The 22,446-nt window shown below is 48.7% G+C and overlaps 1 protein-coding gene across 1 annotated transcript; it reads right to left on the reverse strand.

The window, feature by feature from the left end:
* Positions 1-1,509: 1,509 nt before the first annotated feature.
* On the reverse strand, positions 1,510-21,795 carry DEXI (Dexi homolog). Its single transcript, XM_044303819.1, has 2 exons — positions 21,324-21,795; positions 1,510-4,748 (listed from the first exon to the last, which is right to left on the reverse strand). The coding sequence occupies exon 1, from the start codon at positions 21,622-21,624 to the stop codon at positions 21,418-21,420; it is 207 nt and encodes a 68-aa protein (XP_044159754.1). The 5' UTR covers positions 21,625-21,795; the 3' UTR covers positions 1,510-4,748; positions 21,324-21,417.
* Positions 21,796-22,446: the final 651 nt, after the last annotated feature.

Here is a 22,446-nt window from a genome sequence, read left to right on the forward strand (position 1 = left end):
TTTTCATATTGCGCATGCGCCGGCCAACTAAAGACAGCCGGCCGGCGCATGCACAATATGAAAGGATGTTCCTCTGCCCATAATGGGCAGAGCAGTGCGCAGGTGCGGGCCAGTTCCCAGCCCGCCGTCCTCTGGTGCCGCTCGTGACGTCCGCCGGCTGGAGGTGTGTTTTTCTGGGCACATCGCCCAGTAACGCCGCCCCTGGGCACCTTCAGAAGGTAATTTGCATAAGTTTAAAAAGTATTATTTTCATTATCTGGGCGAGGGACACATAAGACAAAGGAATGATCGTAATGAGGGTTAAAGAGTCTATAACCTGATCTGAGCGGTCTAAAACGCTCAGATTAGGTGAAAGACTCCCTTTAAAGTGCATCCACAATGTCCCGTCTGAATCCTGCCTGGTGAATAGTACAAAACAAAGAGGAGCACACAGGTGCTGGGCGCAGGTAATTGTCAAACAGACCACACGAGGGCGCCTTTACACATCCATATCTGCATTCTCGGTTTCCTTTAAAAAAAGAAATAAATCACAAATCACAAAGAGAAGAAAAAAAAACATTAGGTTTATTTCGTGTTTTCCAATATACATGGGTAACATAGAGCGCAAATACAGTTATGTAAAAGTGCCCTAAAAACATCTTACATTTTTTTATTTGGAGGACTGGATCAAACATACTAGGGGAGATTTATCAAAACTGGTTTAAAGGGACACTGGCTTAGTTACCCACAGCAACCAATCAGTTTGATCCCTTAATTTTCCAAAGGAGCTGTGAAAAATAAGAGGTGGGATCTGATTGGTTGCTATGGGCAACTAAGGCCTCTTTCACACTTGCGTTGTCCGGATCCGGCGTGTACTCCATTTGCCGGAATTACATGCCGGATCCGGAAAAACGCAAGTGAACTGAAAGCGTCTTTAAAATGCGTTCAGTGTTACTATGGCAGCCAGGACGCTATTAAAGTCCTGGTTGCCATAGTAGTAGTGAGGAGCGGGGGAGCGGTATACTTACAGTCCGTGTGGCTCCCGGGGCGCTCCAGAATGACGTCAGAGCGCCCCATGCGCATGGATGACGTGCCATGCGATCATGTCATCCATGCGCGTGGGGCGCCCTGACGTCACTCTGGAGCGCCCGGGGAGCCGCACGGACGGTAAGTATGCTGCTCCCCCGCTCCCCACTACACTTTACCATGGCTGCCAGGACTTTAGCATCCTGGCAGCCATGGTAACCATTCAGAAAAAGCTAAACGTCGGATCTGGCAATGCGCCGAAACGACGTTTAGCTTAAGGCCGGATCCGGATCAATGCCTTTCAATGGGCATTCATTCTGGATCCGGCCTTGCGGCAAGTCTTCAGGATTTTTGGCCAGAGCAAAAAGCGCAGCATGCTGCGGTATTTTCTCCGGCCAAAAAACGTTCCGTTCCGGAACTGAAGACATCCTGATGCATCCTGAACGGATTTCTCTCCATTCAGAATGCATTAGGATAAAACTGATCAGGATTCTTCCGGCATAGAGCCCCGACGACGGAACTCTATGCCGGAAGAAAAGAACACAGGTGTGAAAGAGCCCTAAGCCAGTTTCCCTTTGTACCAGCTTTGATAAATCTCCCCCACTAACTTATTGGTCATGTCATTGCATATTTGACCTTCATTTCAAACCAGTTTTAAGGGATCTGAACTAATCGATACTAGAGACAAATGGGTCAGAAAGAGCAAAGGGTCTCCTTATGGCTTTACTGACCGTAAGGTGCTCAAAAGGTATCCAAGCTAATCTAGACACCTACAGACACTGGGAGGGGATTTATCAAAGGGTGTAAAGAATAACTGGCTCAGTTGCCCATAGCAACCAGATTCCACCTTTCATTTTTCAGAACTCCTTTGGAAAATAAAAGCTGGGATCTGATTGGTTGCTATGGGCAACTAAGTCATTTTTCCTTTACACCTGTTTTGATCAATCTCCTCCCTTCAGTGTCACAGCCAAAAATAACCAGACATTTCTCAAATAGTGGTTGTACTGCAGAAGGAGCTTCTCTCTCCCGCACCTACTCTGTATTTTGGTCAAAATTTCACGCTCACTTTAAAGGGTTTTCTGGGAGTTCAATATTGATGACCTATTCTCAGTGGGGGTCCGACTCCTGCCCCCCAATCAACTGGTGCTCTGCTAAGCACTGTGGCCTCATCATAGGCCAGTAACATCACATTCATCAGTCGCATGGTCTATGTGCCGCTTAGTCCCGTCTAAGTGAATGGGCCTGGGCTGCAATACCAAGCACAGCCACTATACAGCGCTGTGCTTGCTACAGAGCATAGTTTATTGGCAGGGTGCCAGTAGTCGGACCTCCACTGATCCTGAGGATAAGCCATTGATACTGAACTCCCAGAAAACCTTATCGCTTAGACCAGGGATGGCCCAACCTGAGGCTCTCCAGCTGTTGTAAAACTACAACTCCCACCATGCCCTGCTATAGGCTGATACCTGTAGGCAGTGTGGGCATGGTGGGAGTTGTAGTTTTGCCACCGCTGCAGAGCCTCAGGTTGTCCATCCCTGGCTTAGACTATGAGCACACGACCATAGTCCGCAGAGCCACAAAATACAGACACCTGTGTGCAAGCCGCATTTTCCTCAGTCCCATTATAGAAATGCCTATTTTTGTCCGCCAAAAATGGACAATAGGACGTTCTATAATTTGCAGGACGAACATACGAATGCAGACAGTACACAGATAACATCTGTGAGGTTTCCACATTTTTATAGCGCTGTGCGCTGTCCATGTGGCTCACTCGCAGACCATAACTACGGTCGTGTGCACGAGGCCTTAGTGACACATTACTACACAGGTCTCCTGGATGAGTTAGAAATGTTAGTTGGTAGGAGTCAGACCCACACTGATCGCTACCCCAGCACTGCGCGTTGTCTTTTTCTCACCCCATGTGGACGGAGTGACGAAGCACATGCTCGACCTCCTTGTCACAGCCTTGTAGTGATAGAGGTGGAGAACGTGAATACAGGGGGTCCCAGCGTTTGGCTTACATGTAATACATTTAGAGTTTTATTTTCCTAAATGATCCGATATGCAGTAGAATAAAATGCTGATGCGGTCCCAGCACTACAAGGCTTCCCTGCCTCTTCACAGCCCCCGGCTGAGCTCCAAGTAATCAGGGATAAACTGGGTGCTAGCGATGGGCTGTCTGCCAACCCCACTTAAAGGAGTACTCCCATCGTAGTCATATGTGTTGATCAGAATACCCCTTACATGCGGCGTCAGGGTGGCGGGAGTTACTGTACTACGCTGTGTCCATTACTCCCATAAAAGTGAACAGGAGACGGCAGTGGCTGTTTGCCACTATGTGAAAAGCCGTCTGACCACGCTGGTCCTCGCCTCAGCATCTCAATGAAATCTCTTCAACAATACAAGACTTCAAATATGAGCACAGGGTGAACAAGAGGGTATTCATCCTTCAATTATATGTCTCTTAAAGAAGTGCTCCGAGACCGGGAACACATGGTCAAGAAAAAAAAAAAAGACTCACCTGTCACAAGTGCACCCTGACCATGGGTTCCTGGTCTCGGAGAACCCCTTTAAGGCTATGCTCAACTTTGCAATATATTTTATGATTGTCCCAATGAATCTAAAATGAGAAACAAAGCAACACTACAACCGTTTTGTACCTGCAGCTCCTGTGCAAACAGTACATCTCCATAGTAACAGACAACAAACCACCCTGTGCAGTCTGATCCTACATGCTCCCTTACGCCCTGCTAATCTATCAAATAGACATTAGCACAAAACAGGGGACAAATAGAAGTAAACAGGACGGTGAGATCAGACTACACAGGGTGTGTTTGCTGCCAGTTACCATGGAGATGCATTGTCTGAACAGGAGCTGCAGAAACGAGACAACAACGGTTCAATCAGGACCTACTGCAACACTGTTTCATATTAGAGTCTTTGAGACAATGAAAGAACTTTGATGGTGACGCCGGACATCACCTTTCAGGGCCAATGTTCGCATCACCTTTAGCGTCGATATTCACTTTTACATACAGCTGTTAACATTTACTATTAAAATTCTGATTATTCCAAAACTTTAGTTCTCCAATAAAATATAAGGGTTCTCATTTTCAAGAAGCGTCCATTTTTTTTTTTTATATATATATATATCTGGAAAAAATATAGGCTGTTGAACTAACTATACAAGTATTGTGTCCTTTTAGTCAGGACTGAAATTCTCTAAGAAAGTGTTAACAGGAAGACCACTGAAACCGGTAACACCCCCCAGTCCAGTAAGTCCACCAATAACCTGCTGATGGAACTGGTAACGTGCATGTCGCTGGTCTTTTCCCACATATAGAAGAGTACAGTGCGCTAGACCTTAAGGCACACTGTATTAGATTCAAGCCCTGGCATAACGCTGCACTGTAAACATATTATATATATATATATATATATATATATGTATTACCACTCCTAGAACATTTCAGGAGATGCTGTCACATTAGAAGCCTGAGGTCCTAAACTGACCAAAAGCCCAATTCTTCTTTAGGTTGAAGGCCAGGTTCAGAGTAACTCATCCGCACCCCATGGCACTGTTGTAGCTGCTGTTAGAATGTGTAGAGGTTAGTGAAAAGGTTTAATGCAAATAATATATAATCCTTTCAGCTACAGTCTCAACTTTCATGGCATTTCTTCATTGTCACAGCTTTTTCAAGTTTCGCCTCTTAATCCACATAGGTTTAGCCGCAGGTCCTAAACTGGAAAATAAGAGAGAGTGGTCACAATATATAAGGTATCGGTGACAGGTTCCCGGCTTTCCACCATTCTGGAGTGGGGTCATCACCACAAGCAGTGCTTATGGAAACAGTGCCTATGCCCACCGCCAGATGACTATCTACTAGCGCCCAAGAATACTAGTGACATTTTTGAGTAGATCACATAGAAGCTTTCCTACAACATTTTGATCCCAGTTTATTGATTAAACCAACTTGGAGGCGCAGGAACCTGATGGCAGGTGTGGGAAGATCAGGGTGGCACAAGAACTGTCTGTCGTGAATGGGCAGGGAGGCAGGGAACAGTGCAGCCCTGTGCTCCACCCGCACCACTGTCCCTACCTACTTGCACGATCTGTCCTAAGTGACGGCCCCCAACTGGACGACAGTCCCTTCTTGGCTAAGTGCAGAGGCCTAAACCTAAATGAGAAAAGGGTAGAAAGACAGAAAGAGTTGAAAACCAGATAATGTCAGAGACAAAGTCAACAGGCAAAAGAGAGGTCACAACAAGCAGACAAAGTCAACAAGCAGAGGTCACATCAGAGGCATAAATCAGTAATCAGAGGCAATGTCAAAGAAAAAGGCAAAAGTCAGTGATCCATAGTAGCAAACACACAGCTAGCTAATGAGGCAGGAAAACCAATCACAAGCACCTGTGGCCCGCAGCCAGACTCCGGTGTCCCAGCTCCCTAATAGGTCGAGCAGCTCCACTGTCAGCTGGGCTGGTTGCCATAGCAACCGGTCAAAACCTGCACCGTCATATTGCAGCTGGACTCACCGTGGGAGTACAGACAGGTAAGTACATGACACAGTCACAATAGAAAGCAGATGAACAAGACTGTATGCTTTGTTAAAGTCCTAAGAAAGCAACACGTTTTGGAGCCTGTCTTCATAACGTGAAAAAGAAGCCTGAAACGCGTTGTTCTCACAAGACTTTAATAAAGGATACAGTCTTTTTCATCTATTTTCCATTGTGACGGTCCTTGTGCCACCCCGATGTCCTTACACATACAGTGATCCAGCATCTCCACGTTGCTGTACACTCCCTCCAAGCATCTAGCACTGTCCAAAAAGAGGGTCCCTGGACATTGGCAGCATCCATCTGCTTTGTGCACTAATTGCAAGCAATCAACTAAAATTGCCCAACCAGATAAGGTGAGTATCTGTCCACTGGATACCACTACTTGTTTGTAGCGCCTTCTATTTTTTTAAGTTTCTGCCAATACGCACTTCACTGATGAAAGAGTTATCCCCATCTCAGACATTTATGGCAAATCCATAGGTTATGCCATAAATGTCTGAAAAATGTAAGTTCCACTTCTGGGACCTGCACCTATGTCAAGAATGGAGGGGCCCCTAAATGCCCAAGTATGTGGAGCCGAATCCAGGCAGAGAATGAATGGAAAGATGTGGTGCTTGCGCGGCTGTTTCCGTATCTCCATAAGGTAGAATTGAGAGCATCGCACTTACACGGCTCCTGTCCACTCTTCTACCAGCAGAATGTGGTGGCCACCTCATCGGGCCGGACAGGGGACCTAGGTGTGACCTGCACCCTATCACACTAACACTGCTAATAAAGACCAGGAAAGGGAGGAACTGTGCCATAACCTCCTGCTACTCAGTGTTAGGGCTCATGCCCACGACCGTATGCCCTCCGAGACATACGGTCCGTGAGCGAGCCATATGTCCTGTAGCGGCATACATTGTGTGCACGGGAGCGCACAGCATCATAGGTTACTAGTATCATAATATCATATGAGTGCGGGAGAATAGTCCTGCAGGCGGCCCGATGCGCACAGCATCATAGTAACCTATGATGCTGTGCGCTCCCGTGCGCACGATGTATGCCGCTTCGGGACATGTGGCCCGCTCACGGACCGTATGTGTCGGAGGGCATACGGTCGTGTGCATGAGCCATTAGGATTAGTGTGACTTTTAAACCACTGGGTGCCACATTATAGTAATGTAACTGTAGTAAAACACTTAGGCTACTTTCACACTTGCGTTCAGAGCGGATCCGTCTGCATTATATTGTTAAAAAATTTCTAAGTGTGAAAGTAGCCTCAGACGGATCCGTCCAGACTTTACATTGAAAGTCAATGGGGGACGGATCCGTTTGAAAATTGAGCCATAGTGTGTCATATTCAAACGGATCCGTCCCCATTGACTTACATTGTAAGTCTGGACGGATCCGCTTGCCTCCGCGCGGCCAGGCGGACACCCGAACGCTGCAAGCAGCGTTCAGGTGTCCGCCTGCTGAGCGGAGCGGAGGCTGAACGCGGCCAGACTGATGCATTCTGAGCGGATCTGCATCCACTCAGAATGCATTAGGGCTGGACGGAAGCGTTCGGGGCCGCTTGTGAGCCCCTTCAAACGGAGCTCACAAGCGGACACCCGAACGCTAGTGTGAAAGTAGCCTTAAAAGGGTATTCTGCTAATAAAGTGCTCTAAACAATTTTCACTTATCCACTGGACTTCGACCGACTGCCAGAAGCAGTGTCCACGTGTCCCTCATTTGATTGAAGCGGCGGTTTGCGTTCAAAGTCTATAGGACTGATAACGATACCCGAGCACGGCGCTTGGTTATTTGCATCTTATCCATAGACTTGGAATGGAGCGGCAGTGACTGCAGCCTCCTTCAAATGAGGAACATGCGATGCCCGTTCTGGTATTTGACAGGAGTCTGGTGGATCAGTGAAAACGTCCTAGAACCAGAATACTCCTTTAAAGGGGTTTACCAAGTGTTGTCGGCCGTGGCCCGTATTGCGGCTAGCATACAGCTATCCAATGGATGGCACTGTGCTGACACACAGCTATTCGGCGGATAGGTCAACAGTATGGTACACTCGGAAAAACCCTTTTAAGGCATTTCCCAGTTATGCGCTATATCTGAAGCATTTCCCATGTATGTCCTTGAATCTTCAGATGTCCCGGAGAATGCAGTACGGCAGATGATGGCACGTGGGCTCCTGAATTAATAATGATGAAAGTGGCTGCAGCGTGCTGATGACAGTGACTCAGATCCAAGGAGATGCCCGGTCAGCCATGCTGTAAGATCACCCTGTTCTAGACTTCAGCAGATGGACCTAGCACTAAAATGTGGGAAAATATGCATCCTATTGGGTTGGGCGGAGGTAGAAAACCATTAGAGCCAGCGGGAAGGTGGCCATGAGGTGGCTTCTAATGGATCTGTCACCAGGAAATTCACTCTTTAACCAGCTGAATACTTTGTAGGACTAGCTCAGCTGATTGTAACGATAGCTTTCACTTAGAGATCCATTGCTTCATTCTAGAGGAAAAGTACTTTTAATCAATATGCTAATGAGCAGCTAAGTGCACCAAGTGCGGGCCCAAACCATTCTGTGCACCATTGTTCCTTCTGCTTCCTCTGCCAGACCCTCTCTCTACCTGACTGGCAGAACCCCCAGCTTCTGGGGACCAGATGACCCTCTAATGTGTATTGGGCTATTCCTCGTCAGCAGAAGTCAGAAGATAAGGGCTCATGAACGTAAGGGCTCCATGCCCGTGCTGCAGACCGCATATGGCAGTTCTGCAATACATGGGTCACCAGCCGTGTGCATTCCGCATCAAATCCGGACATGCAATGCGGAAGCATGGATCGTAACCCCACGGAAGCACTACGGGATTCTGCCCGTGCCTCCGCACCGCAAAAAAGTAGTGCATTCAAGTAAATGGGTCCGCGATCCGCATGCGGCTGCCCCGCGGTCGGTGCCCGTGCATTGTAGACCGCAATTTGCGGTCCGCAGCACGGGCACGGAGCCTTTACTTGGATTTCAGTTCCTTCATCCTTCTCATTCACACTTGGCTGAGCGGACATGTGTATGGGTAGGATCGGTTTAAGAACTGGTGTCAGTGTTCCTACATGGATTACAGTACAGTATATATGAAGTAACAATGCCAGCTAGATCAGCAAGTAGTGATGGGAAATTTGTGCTCGGAGGCCTGCAGAACTGCAGGTTAGAGTGCTCCCTGTAACTAGCGATCTATTTGAGGGTCAGACTGATTCCAGGAGGAAGCCGGAAATCCTGCAGTCTCGGCTCTGTGCCCCCTATCGCTTCACTCCCCAAACCCCCAACAGTCAGCTGCTTTAACCACTTCAACCCCGCTAGCTGAAACCCCCTTCATGACCAGGCCACTTTTTACACTTCTGCACTACACTACTTTCACCGTTTATCGCTCGGTCATGCAAATTCCTAGAATTTTTTATTTTTTGTCGCAAGTTAGTGGAATATGAGACTTTGTAAGGAAAAAAGAAAAATCATCATTTTCCGCTAACTTGTGACAAAAAATAAAAAATTCTAGGAACTCGCCGTGCCCCTCACGGAATACCTTGGGGTGTCTTCTTTCCGAAATGGGGTCACATGTGGGGTATTTATACTGCCCTGGCTTTTTGACCAAGTTGGCATTTGACCAAGATATTTTTCTCACCCAGCATGGGTATATGTAAAATGACACCCCAAAACACATTCCCCAACTTCTCCTGAGCACGGCGATACCAGATGTGTGACACTTTTTTGCAGCCTAGATGCGCAAAGGGGCCCAAATTCCTTTTAGGAGGGCATTTTTAGACATTTGGATCCCAGACTTCTTCTCACACTTTCGGGCCCCTAAAAAGCCAGGGCAGTATAAATACCCCACATGTGACCCCACTTTGGAAAGAAGACACCCCAAGGTATTCAATGAGGGGCATGGCGAGTTCATAGAAATTTTTATTTTTTTTGCATAAGTTAGCGGAAATTGATTTTTTTTGTTTTTTTCTCACAAAGTCTCACTTTCCGCTAACTTAGGACAAAAATTTCAATCTTTCATGGACTCAATATGCCCCTCACGGAATACCTTGGGGTGTCTTCTTTCCGAAATGGGGTCACATGTGGGGTATTTATACTGCCCTGGCTTTTTAGGGGCCCTAAAGCGTGAGAAGAAGTCTGGAATATAAATGTCTAAAAATGTTTACGCATTTGGATTCCGTGAGGGGTATGGTGAGTTCATGTGAGATTTTATTTTTTGACACAAGTTAGTGGAATATGAGACTTTGTAAGAAAAAACAAACAAAAAAAAAATATATATTTCCGCTAACTTGGGCCAAAAAAAATTCTGAATGGAGCCTTACAGGGGTTGATCAATGACAGGGGGGTGATCAATGACAGGGGGGTGATCACCCATATAGACTCCCTGATCACCCCCCTGTCATTGATCACCCCCCTGGTAAGGCTCCATTCAGACGTCCGTATGATTTTTACGGATCCATGGATCGGATCCGCAAAACACATGCGGACGTCTGAATGGAGCCTTACTGTCACGGCCATGGCTATGACCGTGACTCTCTATCCGCATGCGGTTGCCTGCGGTTTCGTGTAGGTTAAAACCACAGGTGAGGGCCGCTGGCGTGTGGCCTAACTTGTGGTTGCCGCGGGCAACCCGTGTCTCATGTGTATGTGCAGCAGCAGTCTGAGCGTGGCTAGGCAGCGTGCTGCAGTAGCATGCGGTCTCACCTGACTCCCTTTTTGTTAGGTGTGTGTGTTGTGTGCACGGTGTATTATGTTTTGTGTGCACTTCCCCTTATATGTGTGTTTTCCCTTCTGTGTGCTGGAAGGGTTAACTTCCTTCCCAGTGTGTGTGATGTCACTGGGTGTGGTTGACCGGTGGGTGTGGCCTTTGGGCCTATATAACCTCTCTCTGTGGCAGGGCTCAGTAGGTTGCTGCAGCCTTGCTAGCTGGAGCAGCCTCCTGTGTTTTTCCATCTGCCTGTGAGAGCCACCACTGTGGTCATAAAGTTTTAATGTATGCTAGGTCTATGTGATGGTAAAATGTATTGTTGCTATCTTTATGTCATCTGTGTGTTGTTGGTGGATGTTGTTCTGTTGGGACTTTCATATGTGTCTGTGCAGCATACGGTTCTGGATCCCTGTTTGTGTAGGGATCCAGTCAGCAAGGCTGTGGCAGGTTGGTGAACTTATTGTTCGCCTGCCATTTCCGTATTGTTGTTTCTGTCCCCCTTTTCCCAACAGCTTGGCCATTGAGGCTCCTGCTCCTCCGTGTCAAGGAGGAGTAGGTCGTCTTACCCAGCTCCTAGCGCAGGGATCTGCGGAGGGTAAGATAGGGCTCCGAGGTTCCTGCGCATGGGCCCTCCTACCCTAAAGGTCGGCCCATGCAGGTTAGGAGTTAGGGTCAGGGTAGGGATGCTGTAGAAGGTGACCTGCTCCCTATCCTGTGCTCATGGCCGAGTAGCCACTACAACACCTGGCATCTCACGGCTGAGGGTTTCCCCCATCCTCAGCCGTGACACTTACAGGGGGGTGATCAATGACAGGGGGTGATCAGGGAGTGTATATGGGTGATCACCCCCCTGTAAGGCTCCATTCAGACATCCATATGATTTTTACGGATCCATGGATACATGGATCGGATCCGCAAAACACATGCGGACGTCTGAATGGAGCCTTACAGGGGGGTGATCAATGACAGGGGGTGATCACCCCCCCTGTAAGGCTCCATTCAGACGTCCGTATGATTTTTACGGATCCATGGATCGGATCCGCAAAACACATGCGGACGTCTGAATGGAGCCTGACAGGGGGTGATTAGGGTGATCACCCCCCTGTCATTGATCACCCCCCCTGTAAGGCTCCATTCAGACGTCCGTATGATTTTTACGGATCCATGGATCGGATCCGCAAAACACATGCGGACGTCTCAATGGAGCCTTACAGGGGGGTGATCAATGACAGTGGGTGATCAGGAAGTGTATATGGGTGATCACCCCCCTGTAAGGCTCCATTCAGACGTCCGTATGATTTTTACGGATCCATGGATCGGATCCGCAAAACACATGCGGACGTCTGAATGGAGCCTTACAGGGGGGTGATCAATGACAGGGGGTGATCAGGGAGTGTATATGGGTGATCACCCCCCTGTCATTGATCACCCCCCTGTAAGGCTCCATTCAGACGTCCGTATGATTTTTACGGATCCATGGATCGGATCCGCAAAACACATGCGGATGTCTGAATGGAGCCTTACAGGGGGGTGATCAATGACAGGGGGGTGATCAATGACAGGGGGTGATCAGGGAGTGTATATGGGTGATCACCCGCCTGTCATTGATCACCCCCCTGTAAGGCTCCATTCAGACGTCCGCATGTGTTTTGCGGATCCGATCCATGTATCCGTAAAAATCATACGGACGTCTGAACGGAGCCTGACAGGGGGTGATCAATGACAGGGGGGTGATCAGGGAGTTTATATGGGGTGATCATGGGTTCATAAGGGGTTAATAAGTGACGGGGGGGGGGTGTAGTGTGGTGTTTGGTGCGACTTTACTGACCTACCTGTGTCCTCTGGTGGTCGATCCTAACAAAAGGGACCACCAGAGGACCAGGTAGCAGGTATATTAGACGCTGTTATCAAAACAGCGTCTAATATACCTGTTAGGGGTTAAAAAAAATCAGATCTCCAGCCTGCCAGCGAGCGATCGCCGCTGGCAGGCTGGAGATCCACTCGCTTACCTTCCGTTCCTGTGAGCGCGCGCGCCTGTGTGCGCGCGTTCACAGGAAATCTCGGCTCTCGCGGGAGGACGCGTATATGCGTCCACCCAGAAGAGCAGGGCCGCCGGCAGGACGCAATCCTGCGTACGGCGGTCCTGAGGAGGTTAAAGGGGTTGTCCAGGTTCAGAGCTCAACCCAGACATACCCAGAATTTCACCCAGACAGCCCCCCCTGACAAGAGAATTGGAGCAGCCCTGCGCTGACTCACGCAGGGCAAAGGCATTTTCAGGAGTTTCGGTGACGAACCGGGTTCTCCTTAGGCTGGGTTCACATGGGTGTCACGTTTTGGCTCTGGATGCGTCCCGGCAAACCCGCGCGAGTAGGTACGCAATGCGTTTTGCACGCACGTGATAAAAAACTGGGGAGGGGGGGGGGTCTGGCCCCTGCTGCCTGGCAGCACCCGATCAGGGGGCTGAGATCCGCACAATTAACCCTTAGGTGCGGCACCTGAGGGGTTAATTATGCGGATCACAGCCCCCTGTTAGAGATCGGGTGCTGCCAGGCAGCAGGGGGCAGTTATGTACACAGTTCTTAGTATATTCTAACTTGAAGCGTCCCCATCACCATGGGAACGCCTCTGTGTTAGAATATAATGTCAGATCTGAGTTTTCAGGATCGTGAAAACTCAGATCTGAAAAAGCTGTTATGCAGACGGATCCGCACTGAACGGATACCATCGTTGCATTTATAGGTGCGGATCCATCTGTGCAGATACCAGACGGATCCGCACCTAGCGCAGGTGTGAAAGTAGCCTAACATGGTTATAAGAGAAAATAATAGCATTCTTTAATACAAAATGCTTAGTAGAAGGTCAATTGAGGGTTAAAAAAAATATTAAAAATTAACTCACCTCCTCCAATTGATCGCGTAGCTGCCGGTCTCCTGTTCTTTCTTCAGGACCTGTCCAAGGACCTGTTGTGACGTCACTGAGGTGATGGACCATGTGATTGGACCATGTGATGTGACGTCACCACAGGTCCTTTAGCCGGCAACTCATGATTAAAGAAGTAAGAAGAGATCGGCAACTACGCGATCAAGAGGAGGAGGTGAGTAAATTTTTGAACCCTCAATTGACCTTCTACTAAGCATTCTGTGTTAAGAATGCTATTATTTTCCCTTATAACCATGTTATAAGGGAAAATAATACAGTGAATAGACTGTCATCTTAGCAACCATGCGTGAAAATCGCACCCGCATCCAGACTTGCTTGCGATTTTCACGCAGCCCCATTCACACAATATAGAACATGCAGCGATTTTCACACAACGCACAAGTGCTGCGTAAAAATCACCGCTCATCTGCACAGCCTCATAGAAGTGAATGGGTCCGGATTCAGTGCGGGTGCAATGCGTTCACCTCACGCATTGCGCCCGTGTGAACCCAGCCTTAGGACTGCCCAGCAGAGATCCTGGTGATGTCACCGGCACTCATGGGCGGGCTTTGGCACTGCCCTAGCCTGTAAAACGGCTAGGGCAGCGCTTAAGCCCACCCATCAGAGCCAGTGATGTATTTTTGTAAATAAAAAAGCCCTTGCCCTGTGCAAGGAAGCGCATCGGAGCAGGACATGCTCCAATGCTAACATCAGAGGGGCTGCCTGGGTGAAAATATGGGTATGTCCGGATTCAGATCTGAACCCGGAAAACCCCTTTAAGAGGCCTCTGAGCTCCGGTGAGCGCTGCAGCCTCCAGCATAGAGAGCACAGTGCCGTACATTGTATAGTGGCTCTGCTTGTTATTGCAGCTATTTACTTGAATGAGACTGAGCTGCACATAGGCCATATGACCAATCACTCATCAGACCGCCACAGCCTCTTGAAACAGCTGATGTGCTGGTGCCGGGTATCGGACCCCCACCAATCAGAACTAAGGATAGGTCATATTTTACTCCTGGAAAACCCCTTCAAGGGATAGCCTAGTTTAGAAAATCTATTTTGAAATAGGTCCTTGGGGAATTACTGAGTTAGTGTCACGGTGGGGAGTGGAGCAGGCGGGGTTGCAACTAGGCCTGGGAGCTGAAAAAGGGGAACAGGGCACCTCCTAGAGCTTAGGGTTGGACGATATCAAAAATATTCAAACGATAACGATATTAAAAAATTTATCGCGATAACGATATATATTGCGATAAATACCCGTTTAAAAGAAAAAAAAAACACAAGGAGACGTTATACTGTATGGGGGGCCACAAGGAGACGTTATACTGTATGGGGGGCCACAAGGAGACGTTATACTGTATGGGGGCAGCCACAAGGAGATGTTATACTGTACGGGGGCCACAAGGAGGCGTTATAATAAGGTCTTATGGGAGCGAGGAGGAGGGAGAGCCGGGGCGGCCGCTGCGGGAAGTAGTAAGTTTATAACTTCGTCATCAGACAGAACGCACTAGTGAGGCAGCAGCAGGAAAAGTCTCTCCAGAGACAGTACTCGCACAGGGGATCGCCACATATACAATAGAGCCGGCGCCCGACACTGGTGGGTGACGACGGTGATGATGTCAGATGGTGGGTGGAGACTTGACTAAGGGAGGCGGAGCAAGGAGGCAGGCCAGGAGCGAGAGGAAGTAATGTTACCCAGCGCTATGCAAGGTGCAGGGGCGGGCGGGCGGACGCACCTTTAGAAGAGGTCAGGGCACAATGTGCGCTGAACTCTTTGATGATGTCACAAAATACCGCGGTATTTAGGAAATGGCGATATCGCCATATCGCCGTTTTTTTAATACCGCGGTATATCGTGATACGGGTATATCGCCCAACCCTACTAGAGCTTCCCTAATCTTCGCCCTGACTCCTAACCGTATGAGAGAACCTGGAAGGTAGGACGTTCATACCCAGGAACCTGGGACCCTGAGTCGCCCTGATAATCCCTCAAATAGAAAAAGGGCAGAGACGACCTGTTCACCCCAGACATGGATGAACAGGAGTCTCACTGGCCAAGCTGCAAGGAAAGGGACAGGCAGTGCACAGCAGGTAGGCAGGTAAGAGTCCAGAAACAACACGCACTTACCTACCACGACAACCAGAGCCCCATGCAGACAGGATGCATGGCAGCCCTAACAGAGCTGCACACTAACAAGTGGTTCCACCTCAGGGGAATTCTGACACCCCCTTCCGGGGGCGACAACAGATAGACAGGGGGATGTCTAGCAAACATGCTGGACAACAAACACCACCAGACATGTAACAACAACTAGACATCAAACACCAACCCAAACAAACAACACTACACTACACATAGACATAATGGAGGGAGGGGTGATGGACCATGTGATGCGCGCAGTGATGTCACCAAAGGTCCTTTTCCTCCCAGGTCCTCAAAGAAGAAGAAAGAAGACGATCTGAGCTGCACAAACAAGTGGATGAGGTGAATTTATTTAATTTTTTTTATTTAACCCCTCCATCCCTAATTTACTTAGCATTCTGTATTAAGAATGCTATTATTTTCCCTTATAACCATGTTATAAGGGGAAATAATAAAGATCGGGTCCCCATCCCGATCGTTTCCTAGCAACCGTGCGTGAAAATCGCACCGCATCCGAACTTGCTTGCGATTTTCATGCAGCCCATTCACTTCTATGGGGCCTATGTCGCGTGAAAAATGCACAATATAGAGCTTGCTGCGATTTTCACGCAACGCACAAGTGATGCGTGAAAATGACCGCTCATGTGCACAGCCCCATTGAAGTGAATGGGTCCGGATACAGTGCGTGTGCAATGCGTTCACCTCACGCATTGCACCCGTGTGGAAGGGGCCTAAGGCCTCATTCACACGTCAGTGTTTTGGTCAGTGTTTTCCATTAGTGATTTTAATCCAAAACCAGGTGCAGCTCTAAACACAGAACAGGTGCAGATCTTTCCCTTAGACCTTATGTCTGTGGAGGCTCCAGTCCTGTTTTTGGCTCACAATGGAAATCACTGACGTCTGAATGAGGCTTAACCCTAACCCTGGGTTCACACCTGGGGCGTTTTTATGCGCGTTTTTTGTAATAGTAAACGCGCGTTTGACGCGCGTTTGTGTCATTGACTGCAGTGTCCTATGGCCACAAACGCGCGTCAAAACGCCCCAAAGAAGCTCAAGTACTTGTTTGCGCGTCGGGCGTTTTACAGCGCGTTCGTACGCGCTGTAAAACGCCCAGGTGTGAACCCTTCCCATAGGGAAGCATTGGTTTTCATGTCTTAAGCGTTTTACAGCGCGTTTGAACGCGCTGTAAAACGCTCAGGTGTGAACCCAGGGTAAGTTCAGACCTGAGCGTACGATCGCGCTGTAAAACGCCCGATGCTCAAACAAGTTCTTGAGCTTTTTTTTGGGCGTTTGTCGCGCGTTCCCGCACATAGATATTCGGGAACGCGCGACAATGTGTGCACGCCTGTCACTGTATGCGCGATTGTAAACGCCCGTACAATCGCGCATACAGAGCGCTCGTTTCAGAACGCTCAGGTCTGAACCCCCTGTTAGGCTGGAGTCCTGGCCTCCAGCCACAGGTATAAGAAGCACCTAGTGACCACACCCAGAAAGGAGGTTAACCCCTCTTGCACCAACCAGAGAAGGAACAGGAGCAGATAACACACATGCCAATCACCACATGTTGCCCCTGGCAATGGCATGCACGGCAAAGTGTCACGGCGCACCACACCGAGACCGTGACATTGCCGTGACAGTTAGGGCTCATGCACACAAACATATTTTCTTTCCGCATCCGCTCCTTTTTTTGCCGAACCATTAATTTCAATAGGGCTGGAAAAAAAAACGAAGTGACTCTGTGTGCCTTCTGTTTCCGTATGTCTGCAAGTCCGTTCCACAAAAAAATAGAACTTGTCCTATTCTTGTCCCTTTTGCGGACAAGGACAGGCATTGTTACAATGGATCCGCAAAAAAAAGGATGTAACATGGACGTCACACAGATATCATCTTTTTTTTTTTTTGTAGATCAGTGTTTTGCGGACCTCAAAATACATACGGTCATGTGCATGAGCCCTTATGCCTCATTCACACGTCAGCGTTTTGGTCAGAGATTTCCATCAGTGATTTTGATCCAAAACCAGGTGCGGCTCTAAACACAGAGCAGATGCAGATCTTTCCCTTAAGGGCCCTTTCACACTTGCGTTGTCCGGATCCGGCGTGTACTCCACTTGCCGGAATTACACGCCGGATCCGGAAAAACGCAAGTGTACTGAAAGCATTTGAAGACGGAGCCGTCTTCAAAATGCTTTCAGTGTTACTATGGCACCCAGGACGCTATTAATGTTCTGGTTGCCATAGTAGGAGCGGGGAGCGGTATACTTACAGTCCGTGTGGCTCCCGGGGCGCTCCAGAATGACGTCAGAGCGCCCTGTGCGCATGGATGACGTGTTCCATGTGATCACGTGATCCATGCGCTTGGGGCGCCCTGACGTCAATCTGGAGCGCCCGGGGAGCCGCACGGACGGTAAGTATGCTGCTCCCCCGCTCCCCACTACACTTTACCATGGCTGCCAGGACTTTAGCGTCCCGGCAGCCATGGTAACCACTCTAAAAAAGCTAAACGTCGGATCCGCCAATATGCCGAAACGACGTTTCGCTTAAGGCCGGATCCGGATCAATGCCTTTCAATGGGCATTAATTCCGGATCCGGCCTTGCGGCAAGTCTTCAGGATTTTGGGCCGGAGCAAAAAGCGCAGCATGCTGCGGTATTTTCTCCGGCCAAAAAACGTTCCGGTTCGGAACTGAAGACATCCTGATGCATCCTGAACGGATTTCACTCCATTCAGAATGCATTAGGATAAAACTGATCAGGATTCTTCCGGCATAGAGCCCCGACGACGGAACTCTATGCCGGATCCGGGCAACGCAAGTGTGAAAGGGCCCTTAGACCTTATGTCTGTGGAGGCTCCAGTCCTGGTTTTAGATCACAGTCACTGATGGAAATCACTGACCAAACACTGGGCTGGGTTCACATCTGCGCTGTAAGTGTGTGGCGGCTTTCATCCGGACAATGAATGCTGCATGTAGTGATTTTTTTTTTCTGACCAAAAGCCGGCATATACGCTGGATACAGTGAACTCCGGCAGTCTGTTCCTCTGCCAGAGTTCACAGCGCATATGTGAACACAGCCTTAAAGGGGTTTTCCGATTTCTGAAACAGCCCCCATGGGCCGGGCCCCTCACAAGTAATATACTTAGTAATTATAATGGGTTGCGGTGGCTCACTTGGTTATTAGTTATGGTAAGGTGCTACAAGCTCAAGTAGAGGGGATCACCCAACCCTCTATAAAAAGTAGAAATAGGAATAAAAAGAATGGGCGAGCACTCCTACACTTGGTCACCAGACTGAAATATGCAGAAAATGTATTAATCTCTAAATATATATCCCCATAAAATATGAAACAATAAAAATAATGTGAAAAAATAATACAATAATCAAGGTCTCCAATGACATATAGTAAAAACAATCAGGGTATTCTGTGGTATATAGTGCACCAGAGTTGTTCTAGTTATACACCCAGACTTTGTATATCACTATAGCTATATACTACTGTTTCAAAAAGAGAAAATAAAAAAGTTTCCTTTATATCTCTGTCTCAGGTTGGAAAGGTGGATGTCACTTCCGGTGCTTATCACAAGAGCGCAATGTGTTCATATATCATCCAAAAGATTCAGGTGATGCTGAACTTAGAGTCTCTCTTTAGATTAGAAAGTAAACTCTTTATCAATATTCGGCTTACCGTATGGTGCCAGTTGTCTCCCGATCGCTTGGTATGGAGATTTTTGGATTTATGTAGGTTGGGTTTCTCGTCACCGACGGCACGTCGCATGCCAGGCCGTTTATCGGCGCTGCGACGCGCCCTTGGCCTCCACAGTCACCAGACCTGAACCCAATCGAGATGGTTTGGGGTGAGCTGGACCCCAGAGTGAAGGCAAAAGGGCCAACAAGTGCTAAGCATCTCTGGGAACTCCTTCAAGGCTGTTGGAAAACCATTTCAGGCGACTACCTCTTGAAGCTCATCAAGAGAATGCCAAGAGTGTGCAAAGCAGTAATCAAAGCAAAAGGTGGCTACTTTGAAGAACCTAGAATATGACATATTTTCAGTTGTTTCACACTTTTTTGTTATGTATATAATTCCACATGTGTTAATTCATAGTTTTGATGCCTTCAGTGTGAATCTACAATTTTCATAGTCATGAAAATAAAAAAAACTCTTTGAATGAGAAGGTGTGTCCAAACTTTTGGTCTGTACTGTATAAAAACTGCATATAAAATTGTAACATTTGCGAATTTTTTTTTTTTTTTATTAAACAGAATTAAAACGGAATTTGATAGATGAGAATGGGTGGGTATCTCGAAGCCAAAAGGGCGCGTCGCAGCGCCGATAAACGGCCTGGCATGCGACGTGCCGTCGGTGACGAGAAACCCAACCTACATAAATCCAAAAATCTCCATACCAAGCGATCGGGAGACAACTGGCACCATACGGTAAGCCGAATATTGATAAAGAGTTTACTTTCTAATCTAAAGAGAGACTCTAAGTTCAGCATCACCTGAATCTTTTGGATGATATATGAACACATTGCGCTCTTGTGATAAGCACCGGAAGTGACATCCACCTTTCCAACCTGAGACAGAGATATAAAGGAAACTTTTTTATTTTCTCTTTTTGAAACAGTAGTATATAGCTATAGTGATATACAAAGTCTGGGTGTATAACCTAGAACAACTCTGGTGCACTATATACCACAGAATACCCTGATTGTTTTTACTATATGTCATTGTAGACCTTGATTATTGTATTATTTTATCACATTATTTTTATTGTTTCATATTTTATGGGGATATATATTTAGAGATTAATAAATTTTCTGCATATTTCAATCTGGTGACCAAGTGTAGGAGTGCTCGCCCATTCTTTTTATTTCAAGTAATATACTTACCGCGCTCCTGGTCCCCGCACAGCCGCTGCTGGATATGCTAGGGAGGCTCATCCCCGTCCCCGCCTGCCATTGGCTGCTCCCGGATGTTTTCATCCGTGTGCAGGGAGAAGCAGTAGTAGTGCGGGGAGCGAGGCAAGTATATTCCAGAAATCGGAAAACCTCTCTAAAGAGGTTCTGTGAGCGCAGCAATGTGTGACAGCAGAGAGGGGTAGAGGGGGCGCTCCTCTCATGAGTACAGTGGACCGCCAGCCCAGTACAACCCGCAATCCCATGTGATCATGGCACTGTACTTTAAAGGGGTATTCCAGATGTAACAAGTTATCCCCTATCCACCAGATAGGAGATAAGTATTAGATTGCAGGGAGACTGGGACCCCCCCCACTGATTACAAGAACCTTGTACCCCCGAAATGAATGGAGCCCCCGGTTGAGCGTGCACACTGCCACTCCATTCATCTCTATAGGACTGCAAGAACCCGAGGACAAGTGGTGCATGACCCAGCGCTTCTGTATGTACCGCCCCATTTACCTGCCCTCATCCATGTCTGTGGGAGAAACCCATTTATCTCAGGATATTTTTCTGTCAGTTATTCAAATCTGCCATATACGTGCCATCCTTCCCATGCTGCCAGTCTGCTCATGCCATCCTTCCCATGCTGCCAGTCTGCTCATGCCATCCTTCCCATGCTGCCAGTCTGCTCATGCCATCCTTCCCATGCTGCCAGTCTGCTCATGCCATCCTTCCCATGCTGCCAGTCTGCTCATGCCATCCTTCCCAACTGCCCTTGTGATTTATGGTCCACACAGAGATGCGGGACTAAGCAGATGTCTGGTGTGGGCTTCTGTAAAGACATTTAGACTTCATGGAAACCCCCTTTAAGTCCTTTTCATTTTTAGAAGGGACATAAGTGGATAAGTTTACAGTCGGTGACCCTGGAGGACTACACAGTGACATGACTTGTGGTTACCTGTGGCAACCAATCACATACCTGCTTTCATCTTCTATCCTGCGCTGGGAAAATGAGAGCAGTTACGGGATTGGTTGCTACGGACAACAGTGTCATCTCTCCCAGGCCCGGGCCGAGCAGCAGGAACTTACTGTACGTCAGGCGGACATCATGTCCCCGCAGCGGCCGGTGTCTCTCCGGGGCCGGCACCTGACGAGGCCATCGTCCCCCGCACCTGCCGCACTATTAATCCACGAAGCCGTCCAGCGCGTCCACGTCGTTGCCCGCGTCGTAGAGCAGAGAAGCGGGGTCTGACAGCACTCCGAGCTCCGCCAGCGCCTGGTCCATGTCCTCGGGCAGGAAGACGATGCCCACGTTGAGGGCGATGTACTCCATCAGGAAGGCATAGTACAGGATCAGCACATTGACGAAGAACAATCCCACGTAGAACATATAGGGGGGCTCATGCAGCGGCTGCCCGGGGGGATCCAGGTGTGCGGGGGTCGGAGCCTGGCACTACCGGGGTGCGGGCAGCATGGGGCGGCCGGGGGTGGAGGGGTTAAGCTGTAGTGCGGGGAGCGGGCACACGGCCGGGCACTGCAGTGGGGCGACCCAGATGTTTACACCCAGTCACAGCCCTGTACACACACCGGGGGGCGGGGCCTCCTGACAGCATGGCAGGGGGGCGGGGCCAGCACACACAAGGTAGGTTGTCAGATACAAAGTGGTGGGCGTCTGTCTGCAGTCAGGAGTTGTAGGTGGGCACGGTCACAGTGACGGGCACACTGCGTCATTCTGATCCGGCATTCAGTTCTTTATCCCCATACATTCTGAATGGAGAGTAAGGCCCTCTTTCACACTTGCGTTGTCCGGATCCGGCGTGTACTCCACTTGCCGGAATTACACGCCGGATCCGGAAAAACGCAAGTGTACTGAAAGCATTTGAAGACGGATCCGTCTTCAAAATGCTTTCAGTGTTACTATGGCAGCCAGGACGCTATTAAAGTCCTGGTTGCCATAGTAGGAGCGGGGAGCGGGGGAGCGGTATACTTACAGTCCGTGCGGCTCCCGGGCGCTCCAGAATGACGTCAGAGCGCCCCATGCGCATGAATGACGTGCCATGCGATAACGTGATCCATGCGCTTGGGGCGCCCTGACGTCACTCTGGAGCGCCCGGGAGCCGCGCGGACTGTAAGTATACTGCTCCCCCGCTCCCCGCTACACTTTACCATGGCAAACAGGACTTTAGCGTCCCGGCAGCCATGGTAACCATTC

This window comes from Bufo gargarizans, chromosome 8 (assembly GCF_014858855.1).
Source record: "Bufo gargarizans isolate SCDJY-AF-19 chromosome 8, ASM1485885v1, whole genome shotgun sequence".
Lineage (NCBI taxonomy): Eukaryota > Metazoa > Chordata > Amphibia > Anura > Bufonidae > Bufo > Bufo gargarizans.

What these genes read in the sequence shown, in the direction of transcription:
- DEXI (XM_044303819.1), bottom strand. Translation starts at nt 21,624, where the DNA reads ATGTTCTACGTGGGATTGTTCTTCGTCAATGTGCTGATCCTGTACTAT.